At 52.6% G+C, this 27,714-nt stretch overlaps 1 protein-coding gene across 1 annotated transcript; it reads left to right on the forward strand.

Annotated features, from left to right (window-relative positions):
- Window positions 1-25,034, forward strand: ISM2 (isthmin 2). The gene is made up of 6 exons (XM_031667934.1): window positions 1-2,474; window positions 14,280-14,522; window positions 16,151-16,496; window positions 20,708-20,848; window positions 21,110-21,190; window positions 23,301-25,034. The coding sequence occupies exons 1-6, from the start codon at window positions 2,334-2,336 to the stop codon at window positions 23,816-23,818; spliced, it is 1,470 nt and encodes a 489-aa protein (XP_031523794.1). The 5' UTR covers window positions 1-2,333; the 3' UTR covers window positions 23,819-25,034.
- Window positions 25,035-27,714: the final 2,680 nt, after the last annotated feature.

A 27,714-nucleotide genomic window follows, 5' to 3' on the forward strand; every position in this document is an offset into this window, starting at 1 on the left:
CAGTGAGCCAAGATCACGCCACTGCACTCCAGCCCGGGGTGACAGAGCAAGACTCCATCTTAAAGAAAAAAAGAAAAGATAATCAGCTTCATGGGGAGTTGGGGAGGGTAAAAACAAGAGTGGCTGCAGCAGGACCAATTAGGCTATCTGCAGTTGGGGGCGTGGCTTGAAGTCCAGTGGTGACTGCTGGTCATGGAGACAGGTGCTCATGAATGAATGAACTCATTGTCTTCCAAGTCTCCTCTGATCTGGTGGAAGGTGTAGGAGTGTGGTAAAAAGACAAAATAATCAGCAGGATGTAAAAATATCTATACAGCCCCCCAAAAAAAAAATCCTGAAAAAGAACAAGGTGACCTTGCATTTAGTCTAGTAAATGCAACATGGTCTAGCAGGTGGTCATAAACAGGGTTTCTTTAGGCTAATATTTGAGTATTTACCATGTACCAGGCACACTATTAGGTTGCACCATATGAAATTGCCAATATTCGACCTTTTGAACAAAACATGGCAACTTCATATGGTTCATTCTAATACAAATTCTCAACATGGAAGCATGGCTTCTCATTTACTCACATTTACTTCTCATTTACTCACACTTATCACACTTGGTGCCCAGGTGAGATGGGGAACCCCTCCTGCTCCCGGGCCCCCACACCTTTACAGAGGACAAGAGCACGAAGACGTCAAATAATTTGTCCAATAATATCACCTAGTTGGTAAATGGTGAAAGACTCCAATCCCCATGGCCGAATTCAGACCCAGGTTGTCATCCCTGTGAGGCACCATTCAAAACCCTGCAGCTGTGCCCCTGGAAACAGCAGTAGTTCCAGAAAAGCACAGTCCCGCCCCCAGTCTTACTCTAACTTGACCCAGACCCAGCAGTTTACGCCAGTAGCTGGGCTTGCTGTTCATCCTCTCTAACACTCCTGGGGATCCACTAATCCTGCCCTGAAACTTGAGTCATCCTTCGTGCGCCCTGCTATGGCCCCTGGGTGGGCATGTCCCCAATGCCTTGTGACTGCTTCTTCACCGACCTGTCCCAACCCCTCCCCCTACCTGGTGTCACTTCGTTCACATTCCCTAGCTGCCCCATGCAGGCTGTAAGATTGGCACTGCCTCTCAGAGTTCCTGATCTTTGCCATAAGCCAAGGTTTTGTGTCGGTTGCTCAGAGGCAGTTCATCTTGGTGACCCTGCTGGCCTACGTGAGGATCCCTGCACCAAGGGTCCCACTGGAGGAAGTGGGCAGTTTCACTCTTTCACCCAGGATACCACTAGGCGACCCCAGACTCCTGGCTGTCCTTTTGGGACTTTATCCTCACATCTGAGTCTCAACTTTCTCCTGTTTTGTTTTCTGAGACAGGGTCTCACTCTGTCGCCTAGGTTGGAGTGCAATGGTGCAATCTTGGCTCACTGCAGCCTCGCAGATTCAAGCGATTCTTCCACCTGCGTGGGGGCCAGGTGCGCCGGACCTCGGGGGTCCCACCCGCTGGGACAACGAGTGCGCGCCGCCACGCCCGGCTAACTTTTGTATTTTTAGTAGAGACGGGGTTTCAACATGTTGGCCAGGCTGGTCTCAACTCCTGACCTCAAGTGATCTTCCTGCCTCGGCCTCCCAAAGTGCTGGGATGACAGGCGTGAGCCACCGGCCGGCTCTCCGGTTTTCAAAAATGCTCTGAGAACATTCCGAGGACACTGGGCGCAGACTGGCAGGTGCTGGCTTGTGCCTCTGCTCTGGTCTCCACCTCCGGCAGTAGACTGGGAAGAGCCCTGGCTTCCCCCCAGCAATTCTTCCTCCTGGCGCAACCAAACATCTGCCCGGCATCCGAACACGCGCACCACTCTCGCGTCCGGCTGCGCCTCCCTCGCCCGCGCGGCACCGCCGGTCCAGGTCGCAGTCGGAGCGCGGTAGGGGAGGGCAGAGGTGGCGTCGGACCCTCAGGGCCCCGCAGGTCGCAGCGAGGGGCCGGAGCGCGCCGGGCCGCAGCTTCTCGCCAACAGGAATTCGCTGGGGGCTGCGACCGCGACAGCGGCGGGGACTGAGGGCGGGGAGGCGGCCAGATCAAAGACAGCCGCCCGCAGGGCCCAGATGGGTCGGGGAGCGCCGAGGGTCCCCTCCGAGGACAGCAGGGGACGTCCAGGTGGGCTGACCCCAGAGCTGTGCGGACGCCCACGCGAGGCGCAGGGGCCGGAGAGGCTGTGCTAGCTGCGCGTCCCCCGCCCCGCGCGCCCCTCAGGATCCCCAGGTCCCGCCCCCGGAGGAGGCGAGGCGGTGCGCGACTGGGTTCGCGGCCGCGGGCAGAGGCGCAGGCAGAGCGGCCTCGGGACCGAGACGATGCGTGCGCTCCGCAACCGAGCCGGGCTGCTCCTCTGCGTGCTGCTGCTGGTGGCGCTGCTGGCCGTGGCGCGAGGGCTCCCCGCGAGGAAGCTGGGGCGCGGCGGACCCGGGCCTGGGAACCGCACTAGGCTGGCGGAGGTGAGGGGCGGCGGCACCGGGCTGCGGCGCGCGCGGTCCCTCCTCCCCGACCCGCCGGCTCTAGCCGTGCGGGAAGTGGGACCGGGACATACACAGGCTGCGACCCCCCGAGGGAGAGAGAGGGGCCAGGGCCGGCCGGAAGCTCCCGGACACCGAGCGCTGGCCAGGTGCGCCGGACCTCGGGGCTCCCACTCCCTGCGCATGGCCGCGAGACCTGCTGCTGCGGACCAGCCGGGGGACAAGTTTGACTTCTGTGCGGAGTGAGGTGGCCGACCCTCCGCGGTGGCCAGGCTTCCTCGCCCTGAGCGAACCTTGCCTGCAGCCGCCTGTCCAGGTGCTCGCTGGCTTGGAGGAGAGTCCCGCCGGTGCGAGGAAGCTGGCGCTTTGCGGAGTGGCGGGCCGGGGCCGCTGAGGTTCAGACGGTCAGGTGAGACCCTTCCATGAGACAAGCGGAGGCACAGTGGGGCTCTCCAGCTACTGGCAGGGGTGGCCAGCCCGAGACTGGCGCTGTCGTCGTGGACTGTGGGTGGGCGTTGGGGTATAAAACAGTAATGAGATGGAAGAGTGGTGTTGGCCATGGAGAGGAGCCATGGTCTGTCAAACCCCGTGTCTTCCAGTCACTGAGGGGTCTACAGTCCAGCTTATTGCCCCGTGGAATGCAGCGGACATTCATTCCCATGGGCACAAAGACAGCCAGACTTGTATTAGGGTATGCAGGAGTAGGCCTGTGTGGCAGGTGGCCTTCGGTCTTGGGTCCTGGGTCCTTCCATCTACTGAGCTGTAGGAGGCCAGAATAGTTCTTCCCATCTTGCCATTTTTCCTTCCTTCCTTCCTTCCTTCCTTCCTTCCTTCCTTCCTTCCTTCTTTCCTTCCTTCCTGCCTTCCTGCCTTCCTGCCTTCCTTCCTTCCCTGGTTTCCCTGGTTTCCCTTCCTTCCCTTCCTTCCTTCCTTTTCTTTCTCTCTCTCTCTCTCTTTTTTTTTTTTTTTTCCAGACAGGGTCTGTCTTTGTCACCCAGGCTGGAGTGCGGTGATGTGATCATAGCTCACTGTAGCCTCAACCTCCCAGACTCAATCGATCCTCCAGCCTCAGCCTCTTAGGTACCTGGGACCAGAGGCATGCACCACCACACCTGGCTAATCCTTTTGTTTTTTATTTTGTAGAGATGATGTCTCACTCTGTCTCCCAGGCTGGTCTTGAACTTCTGGGCTCAAGCAATCCTCCTGCCTCAGCCTCCCAAAGTGCTGGTATTTCTGGCATGAGCCATGGTGCCCGGCTATTCTTCCTTTTTTTTTTTTTTTTTTTTTGAGACAGAACCTCACTCTATCGCCCAGGCTGGAGTGCAGTGGCACGATCTTGGCTCACTGCAACTTCTGTCACCCGGGTTCAAGCTATTCTCCTGCCTCAGTCTCCTGAGTAGCTGAGATAACAGGCGCCTGCCCCCGTGCCTGGCTAATTTTTGTATTTTTAGTAGAGATGGGGTTTCACCATCTTGGCCAGGCTGGTCTTGAGCTCCTGACCTCATGATCCACCTGCCTCAGCCTCCCAAAGTGCTGGGATTACAGGCGTGAGCCACCATGCCCAGCCGAATTTTTTTTTTTTTTTTTTGACCTGGAGTCTTGCTTGATCTCGGCTCACTGCATCCTCCACTTCCCAAGTTCAAGTGATTTTCCTGTCTCAGCCTCCCAAGTAGCAGGGATTATGGATGCCTGCCACCACGCCCAGCTCATTTTTGTATTTTTTCAGTAGAGATGGGGTTTCACCGTGTTGACCAGGCTGGTCTGAAACTCCTGACCTCAAGTGATTCATCTGCCTTGGCCTCCCAAAGTGCTGGGCTTACAGGCATGAGCCACCACGCCTGACTTCCCCATGACATTTTAATACCACAGATATATTGTCTGTTTATGTATTATGGCCCTTTGGAATGTCACAAACCATTGTAATATCTTAAGACTTTTTGGTCTCTCACAAGATCTGCTTATTGCCCCTATTGAAAATGCATCCTTTAGGCCGGGCACGGTGGCTCAAGCCTGTAATCCCAGCACTTTGGGAGGCTGAGACGGGCGGATCACGAGGTCAGGAGATCGAGACCATCCTGGCTAACCCTGTGAAACCCCGTCTCTACTAAAAAAATACAACAAACCAGCCGGGCGAGGTGGCGGGCGCCTGTAGTCCCAGCTACTTGGGAGGATGAGGCAGGAGAATGGCGTAAACCTGGGAGGCGGAGCTTGCAGTGAGCTGAGATCGCACCACTGCACTCCAGCCTGGGCGACAGAGCAAGACTCCGTCTCAAAAAAAAAAAAAAAGAAAAGAAAATGCATCCTTTAGACTGGCTCTTCTCAGCCTCAGCACCCTTGTCATTTTGGGCCATATAATTCTTTGTGGTAGGGGCTGTTGTCTTATGCATTATAGAATGTTTAGAAGCATTCCTGGCCTCTACCCACTAGGTGCCTGTAGCACTCGCTTCCCCACCAGGACCAGACACTCCATGTGCTTCCTGTAGGACACCCCATCCCCACTGCCCGTAGTGGAGAATGACTGTTGTAGACAGATGAGGCCTCTCGCCAGTCCCTCCTCCCACATAGAGATGACAGTGATAATAAAATTAACTAAATTGGCATTGTTTCTGCTCACTTGGCATGAATACTTTCTATTTTAGTAGTTACTGCTTTGTACTGTAATTATTTTTAGCATGTTTGCCAAATCTTCCCCTAACAAGAACACCCTAGAGGATGAGTTATTTCAGAGCCAAAATCATATCCTCAGCTCCAGTACAAAGCCTGGCAGAGTCATCAAAAACATGTGAAAACAAATTAGTGTCACAACGAAAAAGCAGAGCTTGGAGTCTAGGGCTTGGAGTTCTGATCCTAGTGGGTCATGAATGCACGTGTGACTCACCTCGGATGATTTCTCATATTTAAAAAGAGGGGCCTGCACGGTGGCTCACACCTGTAATCCCAGCACTTTGGGAGGCCAAGGGGGGAGAATTGCTTGAGCCCAGGAGTTCAAGACCAGCCTGAGCAACATGGCGAAAACCCATCTCTACCCCCACAAAAATACAAAAATTAGCTGAGCGTGATGGTGCGCCCCTGTAGTCTCAGCTACTCAGGAGGCTGAGGTGGGAGGATCTCCTGAGCCCAGGAGGTGGAGGTTGCAGTGAGCTGAGATGGTGCCACTGCACTCCAGCCTGGGTGACAAAGCAAGACCCTTTTTCAAAAATAAATAAATAAAATGAAAAAAGAGAGCCAAGAGAGCCTAAGTCATCGTTGTGGTCCTGTCAAGTTCTGACATCGTTCCATGAGTCTGCATGATTTGCGTTAAAGCTGTCTATGGCAAAGGTGTTAGTTTAAGGAGTCATGTTGAGAGAATGCAGATTGCTATTCTAGGGACTTGGGTGGTGTGTCACAAATAACTGACCAGGCTGGGCGCAGTGGCTCACACCTGTAATCTCAGCACTTTGGGAGGCTGAGGAGGGTGGATCACTTGAGATCAGGAGTTCAAGACCAGCCTGGCCAACATGGTGAAACCCCATCTCTACTAAAAATACAAAAATTAGCCGGGCATGGTTGTGGGCACCTGTAATCCCAGGTAATCGGGAGGCTGAGGCAGGAGAATTGCTTGAACCCAGGAGGCAGAGGTCACAGTGAGCTGAGATTGTGCCACTGCACTCCAGCCTGGGAGACAGAGTGAGTCTCCGTCTCAAAAATAAAAAAAAAAATTAAACAAGAAAAAAGAAATAACTGACCAGCCCAAAGACCTTAATGAAGAAGCTAAGGTGGCTGAAAGGGAAGTGAGCGTTCTCTGGGCCTTACAGAGTCCGTATGAATTTCTTAACATGAGACTATTTCATTGTTACACCACTTTGACATGGGCATTATCTCCATTTTCCAGATGAAAAAATCGAGGCACAGAAAAGTTAAGCCTAGCCAGGAGCCAGGTCTGTCATTAGAAGGAGCTATGCTGGGGACCTTATTGTACAGCTTTGCATGTCATGCTCCAGTCTGCTCATCTGAAGTCTTGAAAAGAATCATTAGGCTGGGTGTGGTGGCTCACACCTATAATCCCAGCACTTTGGGAGGCCAAGGCGGGCGGATCACCTGAGGTCAGCAGTTCGAGACCAGCCTGGCCAACATGGAGAAACCCCATCTCTACTAAAACTACAAAAATTAGCCGGGCGTGGTTGTGGGTGCCTGTAATCCCAGCTACTTGGGAGGCTGAGGCAGGAGATCACTTGAACCCGGGGGGCGGAGGTTGCAGTAAGCTGAGATCATGCCAATGCACTCTAGCCTGGGCGACAGAGTGAGACTCCCTCTCAAAAAAAAAAAAAAAAAAATTATTAGCCTTGTGAACAAAATGTGGCCCCCGTTTCTCTGGGCAGGCCTGTTGCTGAGCCTCAGTTTACTCCCACAGTAAAATAAGAACCCATTCTCTCAGATGCAGTGCTGGATGAAAAAGCACCAGACATGTGGATGGTGACATCGCCATAAAAAGAGGCTGGGGGCTGGGCGCAGTGGTTCATACCTGTAATCCCAGCGCTTTGGGAAGCCAAGGCAGGTGGATCACTTGAGCTCAGGAGTTCAAGATCAGCCTGGGCAACATGGAGAAACCCCGTCTCTACTAAAAATGCAAAAATTAGCCAAGCGTGATGGCACGCACCTGTATTCCCAGCTACTGGAAGCTGAGGTGGGAGAATCGCTTAAGCCCAGGAGTTTGAGGCTGCAATGAGCCATGATTGATTGCACCACTGCACTCCGGCCTGGGTGACAGAGCAAGACCGTCTTCTTTTTTTTTTCTTTTTTTGAGATGAAGTTTCACTCTTGTTGCCCAGGCTGGAGAGCAATGGCACAATCTTGGCTCACTGCAACCTCTGCCCCCCGGGTTCAAGCGATTCTCCTGCCTCAGCCTTGCTGAGTAGCTGGGATTACAGGCATGTGCCACCACGCCTGGCTAATTTTGTACTTTTAGTAGCCATGTTGGTCAGGCTGGTCTTGAACTCCCGACCTCAGATGATCTGTCCCCTTTGGCCTCCCAAAGTTCTGGGATTACAGGTGCGAGCCACCGCTTCTGGCCAACCCCGTCTTCAAATACATAAATTAATTAAATTAAAGAGGCTGGGCCAAGCCAGGCATGGGTGGTGCATGCCTATAGTGCTAGCTAGTTGGAGGGTGGGTGGGAGGATCACTAGGAGTTTGAGGCTGCACTGAGCTATGAATGCACCACTATACTCATCCTGGGCAACAGAGCAAGACCCTGTCTTAAAAAAAAAAAAAAAAAAAAGGCTGGGGCCAGTTTGTTGAGTGCTGGTCAGGCACAGAGTGACCCAGCTCTGTCCTGGGTATTTTCTGTTCTAGTTAGGATGAGAACACCACTCAAACAGCCGCCATGTGTGTTCCTTGTCTTGTTATCATTTTAGAGATGAGGAAACTGACAGCAGGCCCAATAACTAACCCAAGGTTAGTATGTGGTGAACCGGGATCCCCACTCAGTTTTGCTTAATTCCAGAGCCCCTGGGCACCTAAACCTGGCACCCACCACCTCCCTGGCAGGCAAGGGAAGACCTTGGCATGGGAGAAAGAAGAGCTGGGGACTTGGTACCACAAAGGGGTTGAGGGGGTAGAATTAGGCAAGAGAGGCTGGGCGTGGTGGCTCCCGCCTGTAATCCCAGTACTTTGGAAGGCCAAGGTAGGAGGATTACTTGAGGCCAGGAGTTCACAGCTCCTGTAACCTATGATTGCACCAGTGCTCTCCAGCCTGGGCTACAGAGTAAGACTCTGTCTTTATTTAAAAAAAAATTAAATTAAATTTTAAAAAAAGGGCTGGGCAGTGGATCACACCTGTACTAGCACTTTGGGAGGCCGAGGCAGGTGGATCACCTGAGGTCAGGAGTTCGAGACCAGCCTGGCCAACATGGTGAAACCCCATCTCTACTAAAAATAAAAAAATTAGCAGGGCTTAGTGGCAGGTGCCTGTGATCCCAGCTACTTGGGAGGGTGAGGCATGAGAATCACTTGAACCCAGGAGGTGAGGTTGCAGTGAGCCGAGATTGTGCCACTGCAACCCCAGCCTGGGTGACAGAGTGAGACTCCATCTCAAAAAAAAAAAAAAAGCCAGGCACGGTGGCTTATGCCTGTAATCCCAGCACTTTGGGAAGCCAAGGTGGAGGTCAGGAGTTGGAGACCAGCCTGGCCAACATAGTGAAACCCTGTCTCTACTAAAAATACAAAAAAAAAAAAATTAGCTGGGCATGGTGGCAGCCACCTGTAATCCCAGCTACTTGGGAGGCTAAAACAGGAGAATCGCTTGAGCCGTGGAGGCAGAGGTTGCAGTGAGCCGAGGTCGTGCCACTGCACTCCAGCCTGAGCTGCAGAGTGAGACCCTATCTGTATTTAAAAATAAATAAATAAATAAACAAACAAACAGAGGAGAACTGAGAGAGGACTGCTGTTCCAGTCTGCAAGGACTGGCCCACCTGGGGCGGGATGGGGGTGGTTCATGCTGCCGCAGCAGGGGTTAAATGGCCGTGAAAGAAGCAATTGTTGAGGGTATGGGCTGAGACAGAACTAAGGGCAGAGGAAGGAGCCTGGGGTCCCTGAGAAAGCTGAGGCAGTGTCATGCACATGGTGGGGGTGCCTGCCCAGCACTTCAGTCCTGGTCTGTTGTCCAGCCAGTTGCCTGGAAGCAGGGGCTGGATTGCAGGAGAGGTGCAAGGTCTCACCCGCCAGGTGGGTGGCAATGAGAAGGATGTATTTCCTAAAGGCTGACTTTATTTGGTTGCAGGGTCTTTCTAGCCCAATCAGTGAGTGAGTGCCGGGGAGAACTAGAACCTAGGTCTGTGTGGTGCCAAGCCTGTGGCCTCACCTGCTAGCCTTCTCCTGCAGCTGACCGCCTCCCTGGACCTCAACTATGGCCTTCCTTATACCTCCAGACCATTCTGTCTCTAAAGGGTTGGAAACCCCAGGGAGGGAGAGAGGGAAAGACAGGAATGGGGCCTGGAAGCTTGGCTGCTCAGAGGCCCCAGGCAATTCTCCAGCCTCTCCAATCTCAGTCTCAGGTTGTTATGAGGATTAAAGGGAAGGATGGATGTGGAGAGTTGAACATCCTGTATAGTGTTTTGTTCATCCAGCACATTCAGCACTGCAAAGCAGCAGGCGGCAAACCAGAAGGTGCAGCCACTGCCTGGAGTTAGCAAAGCACAAGGCTTAAGAGCACAGACTCCAGCCAGACCACTGACATCAAATCCCACTCTGCCAGCCCCTAGCTGTGTGACTCCAGGCAAGTTACTTTACCTCTCTGATCCTTGGCTGTATTGTCTATCAAGTGATGATGATGCTCATAGCTACCTAAAGTGTTGTTGTGAGAATCCAGTGAGTCTGTACATATAGGGTGATCAGCAAAACTGGCTACTTTTTTTTGGTTTACTTTTCTTTCTCTTTCTTTTTTTATTGCCTTTACCTTGGAAAGCCAACTGGCCATATTTTTTGTGGGGCCCAGTACCGAATGAAAACATGGGGTTTCTTGGCTGGGCACGGTGGCTCACACCTGTAATCCCAGCACTCTGGGAGGCTGAGGCGGGCAGATCACGAAATCAGGAGATCGAGACCAGCCTGGCTAACACGGTGAAACCCCGTCTCTACTAGAAATACAAAAAATTAACTGGGCGTGGTGGTGGGCGCCTGTAGTCCCAGCTACTCGGGAGGCTGAGGCAGGAGAATGGCATGAACCTGGGAGGTGGAGCTTGCAGTGAGCCGAGATCACGCCACTGCACTACAGCACTACAGCCTGGGCGACTCAGTGGGACTCCGTCTCCAAAAAAAAAAAAAAAAAAAAAGAGAATAGTACTTACCAATCAGGAAGGTAGTTGAGGGAGAATGAAATCCAGCCCTCTTCCCCTGCCTGTGGCTAAAGAGGCCTGACTACAGAGGCAATTGCTGTTGTATGCGGGGTCTCAGGCCTGGCTAAAGAGGCAATTGCTGTTGTGTGCTGGGTCTCCAGCACCTCCCGCCAGCATGACTTAGTGTGCAGCCCGGCTGTCTGTGGTTGGGTCCGGGCTTCAGCAGCTAGGGCTACGGGACCTGCATTTGGTGACTGAATTTAATTATCCAAAACAAGTTTCTGGCCCCTGAGGCACAAAGGAGAAGGGAGAACAGGGAACTGTGAAGGGGCTGAAACAGGTTGGCAGGCGGGCTCGTGCAATGCAGTAAGGGTCTGTGGGGATCGGGACTCTGTTGTGTTAACTGGAAACACATGGGTCAGGGGCTGCCTGGCCAAGCCTGGGAAAGTAAGCTTAGGGGTGAGAGAGAGAGAGAGAGAACTGGTGAAGATGTGCCTCAGGATGTATCTCTATTTGGGCAGTGACACCACCCCCCAAAAGAATGGCCTTGTGTGTTTGGACATGCATGCAACTCCACATGTCAGCTTAGAAGATGGAGAGACGTGGTCTAGTGAGATAGGGCTAGAGTTCTTCAACAACCTGGAGCCTCAGAATTCCCCTCAGAATGTCGTGAGAATACACCTGCCGAGTGATTTTGCAGCAGTGTTCGGGGGATCTGAATGAGGTGTAAAGAACTGGCACATTGCCTGGCAAGGGGGGTGCCCCCGATGGCTCCTGTCTGCCTTCTGAGTACCATCTATCGCCACCTCTGGGTAACGTTCTTTGCGTGCTCACCACCTACAAGGTACTATTCTAATTCAACAAGCCTATGAGACAGGCGCTGGTGTTTCCCTGAATTACAAAGGAAGGAACTAAGGCAGATTCAGTAACCTGCCTGAGGTCACGCAGCTAGTAGGTGTATACGTTGGGATTGAACCCGGTCATGTGGACTCCAGCCTGAACTCATTTCCACCACATTCAGCTGAGATGATGAAAGTGGAACTGCTCTGTGAAGACAGAAGTTGGTGGCCCACGAGGGGTTACTGTCCCCAGTGTCTGTCCACGCATGCATGGTGTGTACCAGTGAGCAGGTGTTGAGATCAGGCCAGGCTGAGCTGAATCCTAGTTCTCTTATTGTAACCTTTAAGACCTTACGTAAGTCCCCTACCCTCCCTGAGCCTCCATAGCCTCATTTTTTTTTTTTTTTTTTTTTGAGACGGAGTCTTGCTCTGTCCCCCTGGCTGGAGTGCGGTGGCCGGATCTCGGCTCACTGCAAGCTCCGCCTCCCGGGTTCCCGCCATTCTCCTGCCTCAGCCTTCTGAGTAGCTGGGACTACAGGCACCCGCAACCGTGCCCGGCTAATTTTTTGTATTTTTTTAAGTAGAGACGGGATTTCACCGTGGTCTCGATCTCCTGACCTTGTGATCCGCCCGCCTCGGCCTCCCAAAGTGCTGGGATTACAGGCGTGAGCCACCGCGCCCGGCCTCATAGCCTCATTTTTAACATAAAGATGATCACACTCGCCCCTCAGGGTTGCTGGTGTTCATTTGTTTACGTGGCAGTGATTTCTTGAGCTCCTATAATGTATCAGGCACAGTGCTCAGCACAGTATCCCACAGTGAACAAAGCAGACAAAATTCGTGTCTGCACAGAACTTACCTTCGAGTTGGAAAAAGTGACAGATGGTACAGAAATTGCGTAGGAAGGCCTGGTGTGTAAGATGTGCCCGGAGGTTGGCTATGGGCTGGGCCTCTGGATGCCCGGCCCTGATCCCTCAGCCCTGCTGGGAGCTGTACGTGGCTCACTTGAAGTGCCTGGAGAGCAGATCCTCCCTTCTAGCCCCAGAGCCTTTAACCCAGGACTGCTGGAGTTGCCAGATAAATCCCCAGCTCTGTCCCTGCTCGAGGGGTATCAGAGGAGCCTGGGGGAATTGGCTGCAGATGCCCATCACGGTCGCTGCTTGACTGCATCCTTGACTGTCACCTCCCCTTCCCTGTCTCCCTTCCCTACCTTCTTCTGGCATCTCCTGGGGCCACTTTCCAATGTCCCCAGATGAGAACCACTGCATAACCACTGTACCACCTGCCACAGGCAGGCCCAGCCACCATCAGGCTAGGGTGTCCCGATCAGCCAAAAGGCTGCACAACCCTGAACACCTGCTGCTCTGAGACTGCCTGTCTCTATGCCCCAGAGACTGCAGACAGTGGAGATGCCGAACAAAGTCACAGGTACAGTTAGGGCTTTGGTGGAATTGTGGGTGGGAGCTGCCAAGAAGCCAGCACTCGGGGATGCTCCAGGCCTCCCTCATTGGTCAGTGAAGGGGCTGAGTTGTTCCATTACTCACCGTTCCACCTTCCACTCATCCACCCTGCTGTCTAGACTAGAGGGCTTTGACTCAGCAAGAGACTCCAGGCTGGGGCTGAGATGGGCCCACGGCTGCCCTGGGACCAGGCGTTTATTGCAGGGTCCCTGGAGCCAGATGTTTGGACACCGCAGAAGGGGAGGTGAGAGAGGGAGAGACAGAGGATTCTGAATCTCTTTCCAAACTTTCAAGAAGAAAAAGTCAGTGACAGTGAGAAACTAGGCTGATTAAGCCCCTGATTTTTGAAGGGGATGCAATACTATCACTTTATAGCATGCAGGTTAAGGGCTTTAGGCCCAGACTGCCTGGCTTAAATCCTGGCTTTATTGCTAAATGTCTGTGCAACCTCAGGCAGGTTACTTGCCCTCTCTGTGCCTTAGTTTCCATTGTAAGACAGGCATGACCATGAGGATGTAAGACAGGGAGGATGAAATGAGTGACGCAGTGTTTAGAATAGTGCCTGGTGTGCAGTAAATGCTGTGGAAATGTTTGATAAATAAAATTCTCACAGTCCTTGCAGGGAAGAATGATTATCCTCAATCTGCAGACGAGGATATTGTCAAGTTGAAGAAGTTAGTAACAGGCAGAGCTGGGATTTGAACCCAAGCTTTTCTGGCTCTCAGAACCAGTGTTTGTCAGCCATAGCATACTGCCCAGGTATGAGACGGGAGGGGTGGCAATGGTGTGGCCTGAGTGAAGCAGGGTCCACAGGTGCCAGGCCCCGGAGACTTACCAGGCAGCTCTGGGAGGTGCTCCTTCTGCCCTGGCATAGAGACCTGGGCAGTGGCTATAGCCTGGAGGCAAGTGGCAGCCACTGAGCCCCCAGTGCCCCACTGTCTGGGCAGATGAATGCTGGAACAGGAGTCAGAGATGACATGGATCTGCTTTTCCCTTACCATCTGATCTGAAGCAAGGACTGTCCCGGTGAGGACACCATGGCCAGTGGCTGTTGGAAGGGATGAACTGGCTGAGTCAGCCATGCCAGTAGCCTGGAGTACAAACAGGAGCCAGGCCCCAGGCAGGCAGGCGGAGGAAGGTAACTGTGGTCAGAGGCACCGAGGAACGCAGCCCTCATGTGGATGGCCTGGGCGGGGCTGAGTGGACAGGAGCGGGCTGAAGGGAAAGGCCAAGGCCTGCTCCACTCCCCGATACGACCAGGCGCATCCCTGAGGGCCTTTCTGCTCTGGCCTGTGAGGGCCCTGGGGAGTGGGAGGCACATTGTCTGCAAAGGGCACCACTCTCTGAAACAACTGTCTCCCCTTCTTGGGCCTCCGTTTCTTCATCTGTGAAATGACCCTCCTTTTCTTGCCTCACACTGGCATCTGCTATGGAAGTGCTTTGTGGACATAGTCCACTGTCTGACCAGCTACACCCTCACTTACCCATTGAGGGCCTTAAGGCAGGTGGTGTGAAGATTTTACATGACAGAGACACACTCCAGAGAGGTGTAAATCACAGGGTGAGTTTATGACCCAGTCAGACCCCAGGGCTCCTGGGTCTGCCTGGCCAGCCTTTTCTGGGTCCCCAAGGGGTGAGCCCTGACCTGTTACCTCACCTTCCCCCTCTCTCCCTCAGGCCTCAGCCTCCCCAGATCCTAGGCCTCTGAGGGAAGAGGAGGAGGCACCACTGCTCCCCAGAACCCGCCTGCAGGCAGAGCCACACCAGCGTGGACACCGGACTGTCACTGAGCCAGCAGCCCTGACCCCAGGCAATGCCACCCCTCCCAGGACCCCGGAGGTTACTCCCTTGCTGCTGGAGCTGCAGACGCTGCCGGGATCGGCCAACACAACCTTGAGTACCCCTAACCCTGATATCCAGGTGAGAACTGCAGAAGGGCCAGCAGCTCCTGCAGACACCCAGAGAGGAGCAGGGCTGATAAGGTGGGCTCAGGGTTCCCTGCATCCTGGACTCTGTGGAGGGTGGGGCTGCTGTGTGGGGTGAGGGCAGGCTCCCCATGCTCTCCCTGTGGTGTAGGGGACAGAGTACCTGCCCCTCTAGTTTCTTCTAGCTGTGGGCCTCGGGCAAGTCTTTTGACTCTTTGAGCTTTTGTTCTCTAGACCATGGCAAGAGACAAACAGTACCAACCTAGCAGGGCTGTGTGAGCACCAGTGAGTGGGAAATGCTTTGTAGGCTACAAGGGATCCCAGGAATCTAAGGAGGCCTCCTGGAAAAGACCTGCACGTCTGATCCCCTAAAGAAGGGGTTCAGTATGGAATGGAGTGGGCTGGTGGCATGGGGTACAGCCACCTGAAGGGCTTTATAGGAGAGGAAATGAGAGCAGCTGGCAGAATTATAGTTTCAGGCTCCACTGCCTGGGGTGAGTCCTTCATGATAATAATTCTGCATGTTTGTTTAGCAGCTACGGTTTACAAAACACTTTCGTCAGAAGGGGAAAAAATTATAAAACACAATTCTAAAATTATTTGAAAGTGTCTGTCTTCTTTTCTCTACTTACCTACACATACACACACACACATACACACACACAAAAAAAAACTGGAAGGTTTTCTGTCAGTGAAAGAATATAGGTGACTTTCTTTTTTCTTTCTTTTTTTTTTTTTGAGATGGAGTCTCACTCTGTTACACAGGCTGGAATGCAATGGCATGATCTCAGCTCACTGCAACCTCTGCCTTCTGGGTTCAAGAAGTTTTCCTGCCTCAGGCTCCCAAGTAGCTGGGTGCACCACCACACCCGGCTAATTATTGTATTTTTAGTAGAGACGGGGTTTCACCATGTTGGCCAGGCTGGTCTCGAATTCTTGACCTCGTCATCCGCCCACCTCGGCCTCCCAAAGTGCTGGGATTACAGGCATGAGCCACCGAGCCCAGCCAGAATATAGGCGATTTTCATTTTCTTCTTTATAGTTTGCTGGTTTTTTCCAAATTTTGTTCAGTGAACCTGATGTTACTTTATTGAATAGCCAAAAATAATGTTTCCGAAGTTCAGTGTCACATAAATGATTTTATTTTACTTATTTCCCATCCATAATGTGGTGCAAGAGAGCTCCTCCGAGGGCTGCTGTGTCGGGAGCGCTCAGCTTCCAGCCCTACCATGAGGAATTGGAGGCTCAGAACTGCCCAGGGCCAGCAGCTGCATGCTGGCAGAGCCGGGATTCAAAGCCAGCTTCTCTTAAGCTAGTGAGTGTCAACCCTGGCACGTGTTAGAACCACCATACCTGGCCCCAGCCCAGACCAGTTCAGTCCATACCTGGCGTCTGGGAATTAGGAGTCCCCAGGTGATTCTAATGCACCTCCAGGCCGTAAGCTGTGATTCTTGTGCCCTAAGAGGCCAGGAAGGTTAGCCAAGAATGTCAGCCAGTAGAAGACAGCTGGTTTGAAGGAAAGATTGGGTCTCTCGCCTCTGACCCTGACCCCATCATCCCCCCTCTCCTTGGAATGCAGCTTTAAGACCTCCCTCACTGGCCGGCCTGGCCTGTCTCCTGCAGGTGACCATCGAGGTGGTGGAGGACCCCCAGGCCCAGGTGGAGATAGACCTGTTGGCTGAGCCCAGCGATACCCCGCCCAAGGATACCCTTAGCTGGCTGCCCAACCTCTGGTCCTTCCTCTGGGGAGACTACAAAGGAGATAAAAAAGACAGGGCCCCAGGGGAGAAGAGGGAGGAAAAGGAGGAAGACGAGGATTATCCTTCAGAGGAAATCGAGGGTGAGGACCAAGAGGACAAAGAGGCAGATGAGGAAGAGGAGGCGTTCTGGTTCAATGGAACTACAGACAACTGGGACCAGGGCTGGCTGGCCCCCAGGAATTGGGTCCTCAAGGATTCTGTCAGCTACGGTGAGCACCCCCATCTTGGCATCCCCAGGTACTGAGTGGAAATGGGGGTGGGGGAGAGGGTGGAGGCTTCCCAGGCAAGACCATCTGAGGAAGCCAGGAGCCTAGGCCTTGTTCAAACACCATCATCAACTCAGAAGTAACATTGCCAATAGCTTGCAGAGTTTTCCTTTTTTTTTTTTTTAAAATTTTTTTTTATTTGAGATCAAGTCTTGCTCTGTTACCCAGGCTGGAGTGCAGTGGCATGATCATGGTTCACTGCAGCCTCAAACTCCTGGGCTCAAGCGATCCTCCCACCTTAGCTCGGGAATAGCTGGAACCGCAGGTGCATACCACCAGGGCAGCCTAATTTTTTTTTTTTTTTTTTTTTTTGAAGGCGGAGTCACCAGCTGTCGCCAGGCTGGAGTGCAGTGGCGGATCTCCAGCTCGCACAAGCTCCGCCTCCTGGGTTCCGCGCCATTCTCTGCCTCAGCCTCCCGAGTAGCTGGGACTGGCTCGCCACCTCGCCCGGCTAGTTTTTTTGAATTTTTTAGTAGAGACGGGGTTTCACCGTGTTAGCCAGGATGGTCTCGATCTCCTGACCTCGTGATCCGCCCGTCTCGGCCTCCCAAAGTGCTGGGATTACAGGCTTGAGCCACCGCGCCCGGCCTCAGGGCAGCCTAATTTTTAAATTTTTAGTAGAGATGAGGTCTCCCTACGTTGCACAGGCTGGTCTCAAACTCCTGGGCTCAAGCAGTTCTCCCACCTCGACCGCCCAAAGTACTGGGATTACAGGCATGAGCCACTGTGCCCAGCCTTTTTTTGTTTCTTTTTTTCTAAACAACATTTGACTGTCACAAAAATCCCTGATATCCTCTAAGCAAAAGACATTTGTTACCATTATATTTATTTACATCTGTGAGTTTCCAAGGATTGAGAAATTATAAATTCCATCACTCACGACTGACCTTATTTTCAGATTGTGTGTGTGACTTTGACTCCTAGCTGTGTTGCTTACCAGCTGAGTGACCTTGGGAAAGATTCTTCAACTCTCTGTGCCTCAGATCCTTCCTCTATAGAATGGGGAATGGTATAATCTTTTTTTTTTTTTTTTTTTTTAGACAGAGTCTTGCTCTGTTGCCCAGGTTGGAGTGCCGTGGCGCAATCTCAGCTCACTGCAATCTCCGCCTCCGAGGTTCAAGCAATTCTCCTGCCTCAGCCTTCTAAGTAGCTGGGATTACAGGTGTGTGCCACCACACCCAGTTAATTTTTGTATTTTTAGTAGAGACGGGGTTTCACCATGTTGATCAGGCTGGCTCAAACTCCTGACCTCGTGATACACCTGCCTCGGCCTCCCAGAGTGCTGGGATGACAGGCGTGAGCCACCGTGCCCTGCTGGTATAATTTTTTTGTTGTTGTTGTTGAGACACAGTCTCGCTCTGTCACCCAGGCTGGAGTGCAGTGGCCGGATCTCAACTCACCGCAAGCTCCGCCTCCCGGGTTTATGCCATTCTCCTGCCTCAGCCTCCCGAGTAGCTGGCACTACAGGTGCCCGCCACCTCGCCCGGCTAGTTTTTTGTATTTTTTTAGTAGAGACGGGGTTTCACCGTGTTAGCCAGGATGGTCTCGATCTCCTGACCTCGTGATCTGGCTGGTATAATCTTTACTACATGGAGTTGGCTGTAGAGAGTACTGAGTTAAGACATATACAGTACCACCATGGAGTAAAGAATGTATTGACTATTTTTATTATTTTTGTTAGAAAAAGACGTAACAACAGCACAAACTGTTCAGAAAATATTACCTTAAGCCTACCAGCCTCTCATGATGACAGATTTTTTTTTTTTTAATTTTTTCGAGGTGGAGTCTCACTCTGTTGCCCAGGTTGGAGTGCAGTGGCACAATCTCGGCACACTGCAACCTCTGCCTCCCTGGTTCAAACGATTCTGGTGCCTCAGCCTCCCAAGTAGCTGGGATTACAGGTGTGGACCACCATGCCTGGCTAATTTTTGTAGTTTTAGTAGGGACAGGGTTTCACCAACTTGGCCAGGCTGGTCTCGAACTCCTGACCTCAAGTGATCTGCCCACCTCAGCCTCCCAAAGTGCTGGAATTACAGGGGTGAGCCACCCTGCACCCGGCCATGATGATGATTTTTATTTTTGCATGTTGTGGTTCAGGTTTCCTCTGGGTGCAGACATGTTTTATGCATAGTTGCAGCCATTTCCCTTGGAGCCCTGGTATCTTGTCAACGGACAGAGGTGCCTATGATTAAGACTAGGTTGTGACAGCTCTTCCCAGTTCACTAAAATAATGTAAACTCACAGAAAATTTCCATGATTGGCCGGGCACGGTGGCTTATGCCTTGTAATCCCAGCACTTTGGGAGGCCAAGGCAGGTGGACTGCTTGAGCTCAGGAGTTCATGACCAGCCTGGGCAACATGTTGAAACCCTGTCTCTACAAAAAGCACAAAAATTAGTTGGGCATAGTGGCGCCTGCCTGTAGGCCCAGCTACTCTGGAGGCTGAAGCAGAAGGATCACTTGAACCTGGGAGGTCAAGGCTGCGGTGAGCCGTGATTACACCACTGCACTCCAGCCTGGGTGACAGAGTGAGACCCTGTCTCTAAAAAAAACAACAAAAAAGGAAAAATTTCCATGTTTTTCAGCTTTTCTCCCATTAGTTTTCCTTAAACTCTTGGCACCAGTGCTGGCCTGTCTGTGAAGTGTGGAACCAGCTCTCAGTATTTTGGGGGTTTCACAGAAAGCACTGGGTCTCAGGCCCTGCACAGCCTGAGGATATGGGCCCAGCCACAGTGTATTTCAGCTCCCTCAGATCAGAAGTGGGTCCCTATTATGGGTAACAGGGAAATTCTTTTTTTTTTTTTTTTTTGAGACAGGGTCTCACTGTGTGTGGAGTGAGACACAGTGGCTGTGGCTGGAGTGCAGTGGCATGATCACAGCTCACTGATCACAGCTCACTGATCACAGCTCACTGATCACAGCTCACTGATCACAGCTCACTGCTGCCTCAACCTCCCTGGCTCAGATGATCCTCCTGCCTCAGCCTCAGCAGCTTTTTAAAAATTTTTTGTAGAAGTGGGGTTTTGCCATATTTCCCAGGCTGGTCTCGAGCTCCTGAGTTTAAGTGATCTGTCTGCCTCAGCCTCCTGAAGTGCTGAGATTACAGGCATGAGCCACCATGCCCAGCCTGGAAAATTATTAAATATCTCCAGTTCAAGGGAAACATTGTCATCCTTGGTTTTGATTGACATAAAAACTATAGCTCAGGCCAGGTGGGTGGCTCACACCTGTAATCCCAGCATTTTGGAAGGCTGAGGCTGGAGGATCGCTTGAGCCCAGAAGTTCAAGACCGGCCTGGGCAACATGGCGAAACCCTGTCTCTACAAAAAATTTAAAAATTAGCCAGGCTTAGCCGGGTGCAGCGGCTCACACCTGTAATCTCAGTACTTTGGGAGGCGGAGGCAGGCGGATCACTTGAGGTCAGGAGTTTGAGACCAGCCTGGCCAACACGGTGAAACTCCATCTCTACTAAAAATTAGCTGGGCATGGTGGTACACGCCTGTAATTTCAGCTACATGGGAGGCTGAGGCAGGAGAATCACTTGACCCTGGGAGGCGGAAGTACAGTGAGCTGAAATTGCGCCACTGCACTCCAGCCTGGGTGACAGAGTGAGACTCTGTCTCAAAAAAAGAAAAAATTAGCGAGGCTTAGTGGCACGTGCCTGTAGTCTCAGTTACTAGGGAGGCTGAGGTGGGAGGATTGCTTGAGCCCAGGAAGTCAAGGCTGCAGTGAGCTATGATCACACCATTACACTCCAGCCTGGGCAACAGGGTAAGACCCTGACACAAGAAACAAGTAAAAAATCTATAGCTCAGAGATGTAGAGGGACTTGCCCAAGGTCACACCAATCGTGGTCAGATGGCTCCCAGCCCGAGGTATCCTTTCCTGTTTATTGCTGTGTTGGCACAGAATAGGTGACTAGGGCTTATACTGTCTCTTCAGGGCCACCTGATACATTTGCACAGGTTGTTCACGGCAGAAGGGTACCCAGTCGAGGGAGCAGGTGGAAGCTGAAATCCAGCCCAGCTTCATTCGTGAGGCTGGAAGCCCTGGCGTGGGCTGCATCCACCTGAGGAAAGGGTGCCCTGTGCTGATTTGTACCGATTTGCCCTGTGGGCTGTGTGCACTCACCCCCAGCTCCCTGTCTTCACCCAGACTATGAGCCTCAGGAGGAGTGGGGTCCCTGGTCTCCCTGCAGTGGGAACTGTAGCATTGGCAACCAGCAGAGGACTCGGCCCTGTGGCTTAGGCTGCGTTACCACCCAGACCCGTACCTGTGACCTGCCCAACTGTCCTGGTGAGAGGAGCCCCTACCCCTGCATAGGAGTGGCTGGTGTGGCTTAGGCTGGAGGCTTGGTCCCCTGGGAATGTGAGTGGGCTTGGGAGACGGGATGCAGGAAGCTCACAAGCATGGTGGTCCTGCCTTGTCCCAGGCCTATTTTGGCTGCTGTGGGTACCGAGAGCCTTCTGAGGTGGGGGGGGGGGGGGGGCGGTTTCCCCCATCGGGGCACTGAGGTGCCCTGCGGAGCCACCAGCCTGGCCTCCTTTCTTCCCAAAGGCACTGAGGACAAGGACACCTTGGGCCTCCTTGAGGAGTGGCAGCTCCTAGCCCGCAATGCTACGGACATGCCTGACCAAGGTGAGTGGGGAGCTAGGCTTGCCCCCTGGTGGTCTGGAGGACAAGCTCTCAGGGGAGGGTGGGGTATTATTCCACGGCAGGAACCTGGCCTCTCTCGACAAGGCGGAGAGCACAGCTTCCATCTGGAAGGCTTGCTTCCCCAACAGGGGGCCCTGGCATTTCTGAGCCAGCCCATTGGCCTTTCCTAGGCTGGTATTTCTACTGGGAAGGTCTTAATGGGAGCAGCAGAGCTTAGAGATCATCTGGTGGGGCATATCCTATCCTCCCTGGCAGCAGGATGGGGTGGGTACGTTCTGCCTTCCATTCCTTGGTCACTCTTGGAGGCTCCTGGGCAGACTCTGTCTGGGGAGGAGGATACAGTGCAGTCAGAAATGGGTCAGCGTTCAGAACTCCAGCACTGCTCCTCCAGGCAGCTGGGCGTGGGCCAGGCTTCCAGCTGCACACTCTGAGTCTGTGTCTCTTGGTCTCACTTGCACCCTACAAGGAAGGCAGGGAGACCCACCTTGCAGATAAGGCTTGCACTCAGCACAGCAAGAGCCTACTGAGCCCGCATCATGTGCCTGGCCACGGTGCTGGGGCAGGGGATGTCAGCAGCCTGAGGCCTAGTCCCTGTTCTCAAGGAGCTCAGGTCCCATGAGGGAAAGACACACATAACCCATGTGAGCACTGCACTGCAAAGAAGGCCCTAAAGATTTGGGAGCAGAAAGAAAGGAGCAATTTGTTTCCCAGAGCAGGGGTGGGCCTGGGAAATGCGTGTCTCTTCCCCTCTCCCGTGGTACCGTTTCCCAGGCTCCTCTTTCACTTCCAGTCAAAACCCAAATCCCAGCATCTGGATCCCGGGCAAGGTTGCAGTCCCTTGGGGATGTCCAGGGCCTCAAACTATCAAAATCAGTGCCCCAGTGTCCGGGGCTGGACAGCTCATCCCATTAGGTTGAGGGCACAGAAGGGAAACGAGAAACAAGACCCAGCAGTTAACAGCACCCACTCAGGCAGATTCTGGGGAGTGGGGAGCAAGGTTCTGCACATTCCCTCATGGCCAGCTCCCCAAGGCCATTTTTCTTCTGTCTGCTGTTCCTTGGTGACTGCAGTGTTTTCCCCTTCCCTGCTCGCTGCAGGGCTCTGGTGAGTGTGGGGGGCATCTCTTTCTGGTTTATGAAGGCTCCTGGCCTCTGCTGTGCTGTGCCATGGGGACCAGGTGAAACGGTGAGACAGAGTCTTGCTCTGTCACCCAGGCTGGAGTGCAGTGGTGCGATCGCGGCTTACCGCAACCTCCACTTCCTGGGTTCAAGTGATTCTCGTGTCTCTGCCTCCCAAGTAGCTGGGATTACGGGCATGCACCACCACGCCTGGCTAATTTTTGTATTTTTTTGTAGAGACGGGACTTCACCATGTTGGCCAGGCTGGTCTCGAACTCCTACCTCCTGCCTTGGCCTCCCAAAGTGCTGAGATTACAGGCGTGAGCCATCGTGCCTGGCCCCTCAGCTCTTCTATTTAAGAGAACCTCAGACAGTTGTACTTTAGCCTTAGATTTTTGTTGAGGGATATAATTTATTTTAAAATTAAATAAAAATATAATTTTTTTAAAAAAGGCCACGTTTCCCGAGGTGGAGATGGGGAGGATAGCAGCATAGACAGAGGGGGCCACAGGAGGCCAAAGCAGCCAAGTGACTCACCCCAGGCCAGACCGCCTGAGAAAGGCAGCGTTCAGAACAAGAATGGGCCAGTGTCTAAAATACTGAAACCTTCTTACCAGTTGGTTAAAAGTTGCTGTCCCTGTCTCCACCCACCCCAGATCCTTTTCCAAGATCTCAGGATCTTTCCCATCATTCAGCACCTAAAGATGTGACACTGGCACTGCAGAGGACCTCTGGGTCACTGCTCCAGCCCCTTGGCCCGTGTCTGTTCTGAGCAAGAGCTTTTTGCTTCAGGTTGTCTGGGTGGTGTGGGGTAGCCTCTCTCTGTCCCCAAGGCCCTACCAAGCCACACCTCTGCACCAGCTGGAGCCTGGGCCTTCTCTCCCCATGCACTGGCCCTTAATCAGTCCCCACCCAACACCGGCCTAGCTAGCTCTCTCACCGGCTTCCCTCTTGCACTTTGTGGCCCTCTGCAGATGTGGACTACTGTGAGAAGTGGCTGAACTGCAAGAGCGACTTCCTAACCAAGTACCTGAGCCAGATGCTGCGGGACCTGCCCAGCTGCCCGTGTGCCTACCCACTGGAGGCCAGGGACAGCCCTGTGAGCCTGCAGGACGAGCATCAGGGCCGCAGCTTCCGGTGGAGGGACGCCAGCAGCCCTCGCGAGCGCCTGGACATCTACCAGCCCACGGCGCGCTTCTGCCTGCGCTCCATGCTGTCTAGGAACAGCAGCACGCTGGCCTCCCAGCACTGCTGCTATGATGACGACAGCCGGCTGCTGACCCGTGGCAAGGGCGCCGGCATGCCCGACCTCATCAGTACCGACTTCTCACCTGAGCTGCACTTCAAGTTTGATACGACGCCCTGGATCCTGTGCAAGGGGGACTGGAGCCGCCTCCACGCTATGCTCCCCCCCAACAACGGCCGGGCCTGCACCAACAACCCCCCGGAGGAGGAGTACCTGGCACAGTTGCAGGAGGCCAAAGAGTACTAGTAACGGGGCTGCTGAACAGACATTGCAGGCAGAGGGCAGGCGGCTGCTGCTGCTGCTGCTGCACGGGAGAACTTTCCTGGGAGGGCCCTCACCCCGCCCCTGCCCAGACAGGGTGAGGAAAGGGCTCCCTCAGCGAGGTCGGTCCGAGGCTGCGTGCCTTCTGCAAGTGACCCCGAGGCAGATATCTCAGTGGGGTTAGTGAGAAGGTTGAAGGGTATGTAGGGCCCAGGGTGGGTGTCCCTGGGAGTCCTGGAAATGTGCATACGTGCCTGTGTCTGCCAGGGCCTCCCTCTGCTGCCTGCTGGGAGCCTGGCCACTCATTTTTCTCCTCCTTGGGAGCTGGACTCTTCTGCCCTGGCTCTGCACATAGGTGTAAGCCAGCAGCTCCAGAAACATCCCGATTCTCGGGATCTGCCTTGAGTGTCTCACACCCGCCCCTGGTGGCCAGCAGAGGAAGTGCCACTCTTCTCATGGGCATAGCCACCCTTTGCCAGGGGGGCATCCAGCCCGGGTGGCCACCCCTCCTTATCTCTGGGTGGTGCACATGCCCTTCTTTCCCCACTCCCTGACACGAGCCACTGCACAGGAGGCTATCTGTAGCCCCAAGCTGCCTTTCTGTTGGACACCACTTTAGTCTCGGGCTGCAAGCCATCCCAGCTGAGGTGAAGTGGACTCCAGGCAGGAAATGGCTTGCCCAGTTCCAGTCCCTTTCCTTTGCTCAGCCCTCTCTGTTCTGCTGATCGTAGGGATGTGCAGGGCTGGGAGCTGGCACTCCCCGAGTGGGGAGGTGACAGCTTGTCACAGTAGCCAGGCTTGGGTGGGTTCAGCACTGGCTCAGGACTGTGTGTCACACATCTATAGTAAACCAGTTCTCTGGGAGGGAAAAAAAAGCCCTGATTTGTTGCATTTGGGCAGCTTCTATGGTGTAAATTCTCCCAGCAGTGGCCCATGTCATACTCCCAGCATTGCTGAATGCACTGAACTCAGAGTTGGGAAGAGATGCACATAATCACTCTCCTGGTACACCTCATACCTCTTCCCTGCCTCCCCATCCCTGTAGCTACACTTGCTTGCCTTCTATGGGGTTGAAATGTTGAAGTCTCAACTGTCTCTGTTCACAAGAGCCACCAAAAGGTAGGGGACTTCAGTCCTAGCCCCTAGATGGCCGCCCTGAAGCTCTCTGGGATCCTCAACAATAAAGCACCTTATTTTCAAATTCTGCCTGATGAAGATTTTTGGGCCCTGGCAGAGCGGAGGAGTGTAAGGAACCCTTGCTTATGGTCCAAGTCAAGCTCCCTTGGGTGTGCTTGTAATTTACCTAACCCACAGCAGGCTCCTTTTCATTTCCTGGACCAGCTGGGCAGGCAGAGCTTGTGGCATGTAGGGGTTAGACTGTAAATATCAGTTATCCTTATTCACACTGCCTTGGAGATGGGCGAGGAGCTGGCTGGACCTCAGGGGCACATTCACTCTGAGCTTTGTCAGAGAGGTAAATCACGTTTACTGCACCAGGAAGTAATTTGCTGTGAGGGGATCCAACAAAGACTTGCCCAAAGAACTACAGCTGTAAGATGAGATGTGGATCTGTGCTCTGCCTCAGTTGGCACCCCAACTAGACACTCCACTGTCACTCCTGACATGTGGGGAAGGACAGGGATGTGTCAGGAAGCACAGTAAAGGAAGATGTGTCCAGAGCCGCTACTGGAGACAATCGGAGAGTCAGACGTTTCCAATGACGATCACTCCCAGAGGTAAGTATATTAGCCTGTCCTGAACCATAGTCTAAAAATACTGTATCTGCAACTAGAAATACGAGAGGGTTAGAGAGGGCAGTGTTTCGGGCCACCAGATGGGAGCCATGCTCACTCCCTTTCTCTTGTCTAAGGAATTCAATAAGATTAATTATTATTATTATTTTGAGACAGAGCCTCCATCCGTTGCCCAGGCTGGAGTGCAGTCGCGATCTCGGCTCACTGTAACCTCTGCCTCCCAGTCTCAAGTGATCCTCTCACCTCAGCCTCCTAAGTAGCTGGGACCACAGGCCCACACCAGCACACCTGGCTTTTTTTTTTTTTTTTTTTTTTTTGTATTTTTGGTAGAGACGGGGTTTCGCCCTGTTCCCCAGGCTGGTCTCAAACACCTGAGCTCAAGCAGCCCACTTGCCTTGGCCTCCTAAAGTGCTGGGATTACAGGCATGAGCCACTGCACCCAGCTTGAGGCTAATTATTTTTCAGCAGAAACTTTTAAAAGTAACAAGACAGAGTAATCCCAGAGTCTGCTTTCTAAGGAAACTGCTAATTCCCCTCCTTTCTAATATAACTCACCTTGCCTCTTAAACATACTGTCTTAATCTGTATCTAATGGTTTTCTATCACTCATACTGAATTTAGCCAACCCCATTTTAAATCTGTACGTTTAAAGTGGCATGCTAAATTGCTACCATGTCAGGCCACAGATGAGAGAAGCTAAACAAAAGGGGCTGGGGAGTGGGTCGGCTATGAAATTATGTTTATTCAAGCAATGCAAAGGAGAAAGACACTGCGCAGGTGGTAACTGGCTTTAGGAGCACCTGTGTGTGAGGAGCAGCGCCAACGGCGGGAGCAGTGAGCCTGATGAAGGGAGGGTTTCCAGAGCAGCTGGTATCAGAGCCCAGAGGAAGCCCATGAAACCAGAGAGGGTCCCTCCACTCCGTTCTTTTCTGGTGTCAGTCACATCACTGGCTTGACTAGCTGTTCTTCCTGTCCCCAACACCAAGAGTTCATCCGTGGTCATGAATCCAGCATGAATACCACTGACTGTTTCTACCTTAACAGCTACCCCAGCAACCAAGATGGTTTTGCCCAATTTTTCCCCCTCTGGTTTGCCTCACAAACGGCCCTAGGCTACGCAAGGCTGGTCAGATTGAATTCTTCCTAGAGTTTTAGGTAACCAACAGTAGGAGTCTGCTGACCTCTGTCTCTTGGAAGACAGAATGATTAGATCCTTAGTTGCAAAAGGGACACAAATGTGCTGCTGTGCCTCCCTCTTTACAATGAAGTTTACTTCACATGTTGAGGTGCTTCTCAAAGTGCATCCCTGATATTAGAATCACCTGGGATATTTATTAAACTCTGTTTATGAGCCACGCCCCACACCCACTGAGTAAGAATCTCTAGGAGTGGAGTCGACTTTTGTGCATTGTTCTTCCTCTCAGGCAGGCAGAGCTCTTAGCCCAAGATATGCAATTTGGACTAAATTAGCCAGCTTTTCAAAATAGCATTCTGACTTAAGGGAAAACACTTGGGCTTTTGAATGGACTCAGCAGGGACTATTTGCTAAATGACACCAGGTGCCAGTGTTTCCACATGTATCATCTCGAACACTCTCACAAGGCACCTATTATACGCATTCTACAGATAAGGATGTTCACCCAATTTGTTAGGAAGTGGGGAACTTTTACTATTCAAACACAAGTCAAAGTCCACAGTTTTATTTCTAGCTATACCATCTGCTTAAAAGGTTCAGATGGCTAACCAAAATGTTATCAGTAAAATGGCAATGGTAAGAATTGAATAGCCATCAATACTGGCATGTAATGGCAATTGCACATGTCACATGGCAGGCACTTAGCCTGGTGCCTTGGGTTTAATGAACGTATTGGTCATCTCTACTTGATTGATTCTAAGTGTTCTGGAACTGATAACTTTCCATCCAGATGTGTATGAAAAGCCTTATTTTTTCTTTCTCTTTTTCTTTTTTTTTTTTTCATTCAGACGGAGTCTTGCTCAGTCGCCTAGACTGGAATGCAATCAATGGCATGATCTTGGCTCACTGCAACCTCCGTGTCCTGGGTTCAAGCAATTCTCCCACTCAGCCTCCTGAGTAGCTGGGATTACAGGCACCTGCCACCGCACCTG

The sequence above is a fragment of the Papio anubis genome, chromosome 7 (genome assembly GCF_008728515.1).
Source record: "Papio anubis isolate 15944 chromosome 7, Panubis1.0, whole genome shotgun sequence".
In the NCBI taxonomy this organism is placed as follows: Eukaryota; Metazoa; Chordata; class Mammalia; order Primates; family Cercopithecidae; genus Papio; species Papio anubis.

Excerpts from the sequence above, each read along its gene's own strand:
- ISM2 (XM_031667934.1), top strand. The coding sequence starts at position 2,334 with ATGCGTGCGCTCCGCAACCGAGCCGGGCTGCTCCTCTGCGTGCTGCTG. Across the intron at positions 14,523-16,150 it reads CCCCTAACCCTGATATCCAG|GTGACCATCGAGGTGGTGGA; the intron begins GTGAGAACTGCA and ends TGTCTCCTGCAG. Across the intron at positions 16,497-20,707 it reads CAAGGATTCTGTCAGCTACG|ACTATGAGCCTCAGGAGGAG; the intron begins GTGAGCACCCCC and ends GTCTTCACCCAG.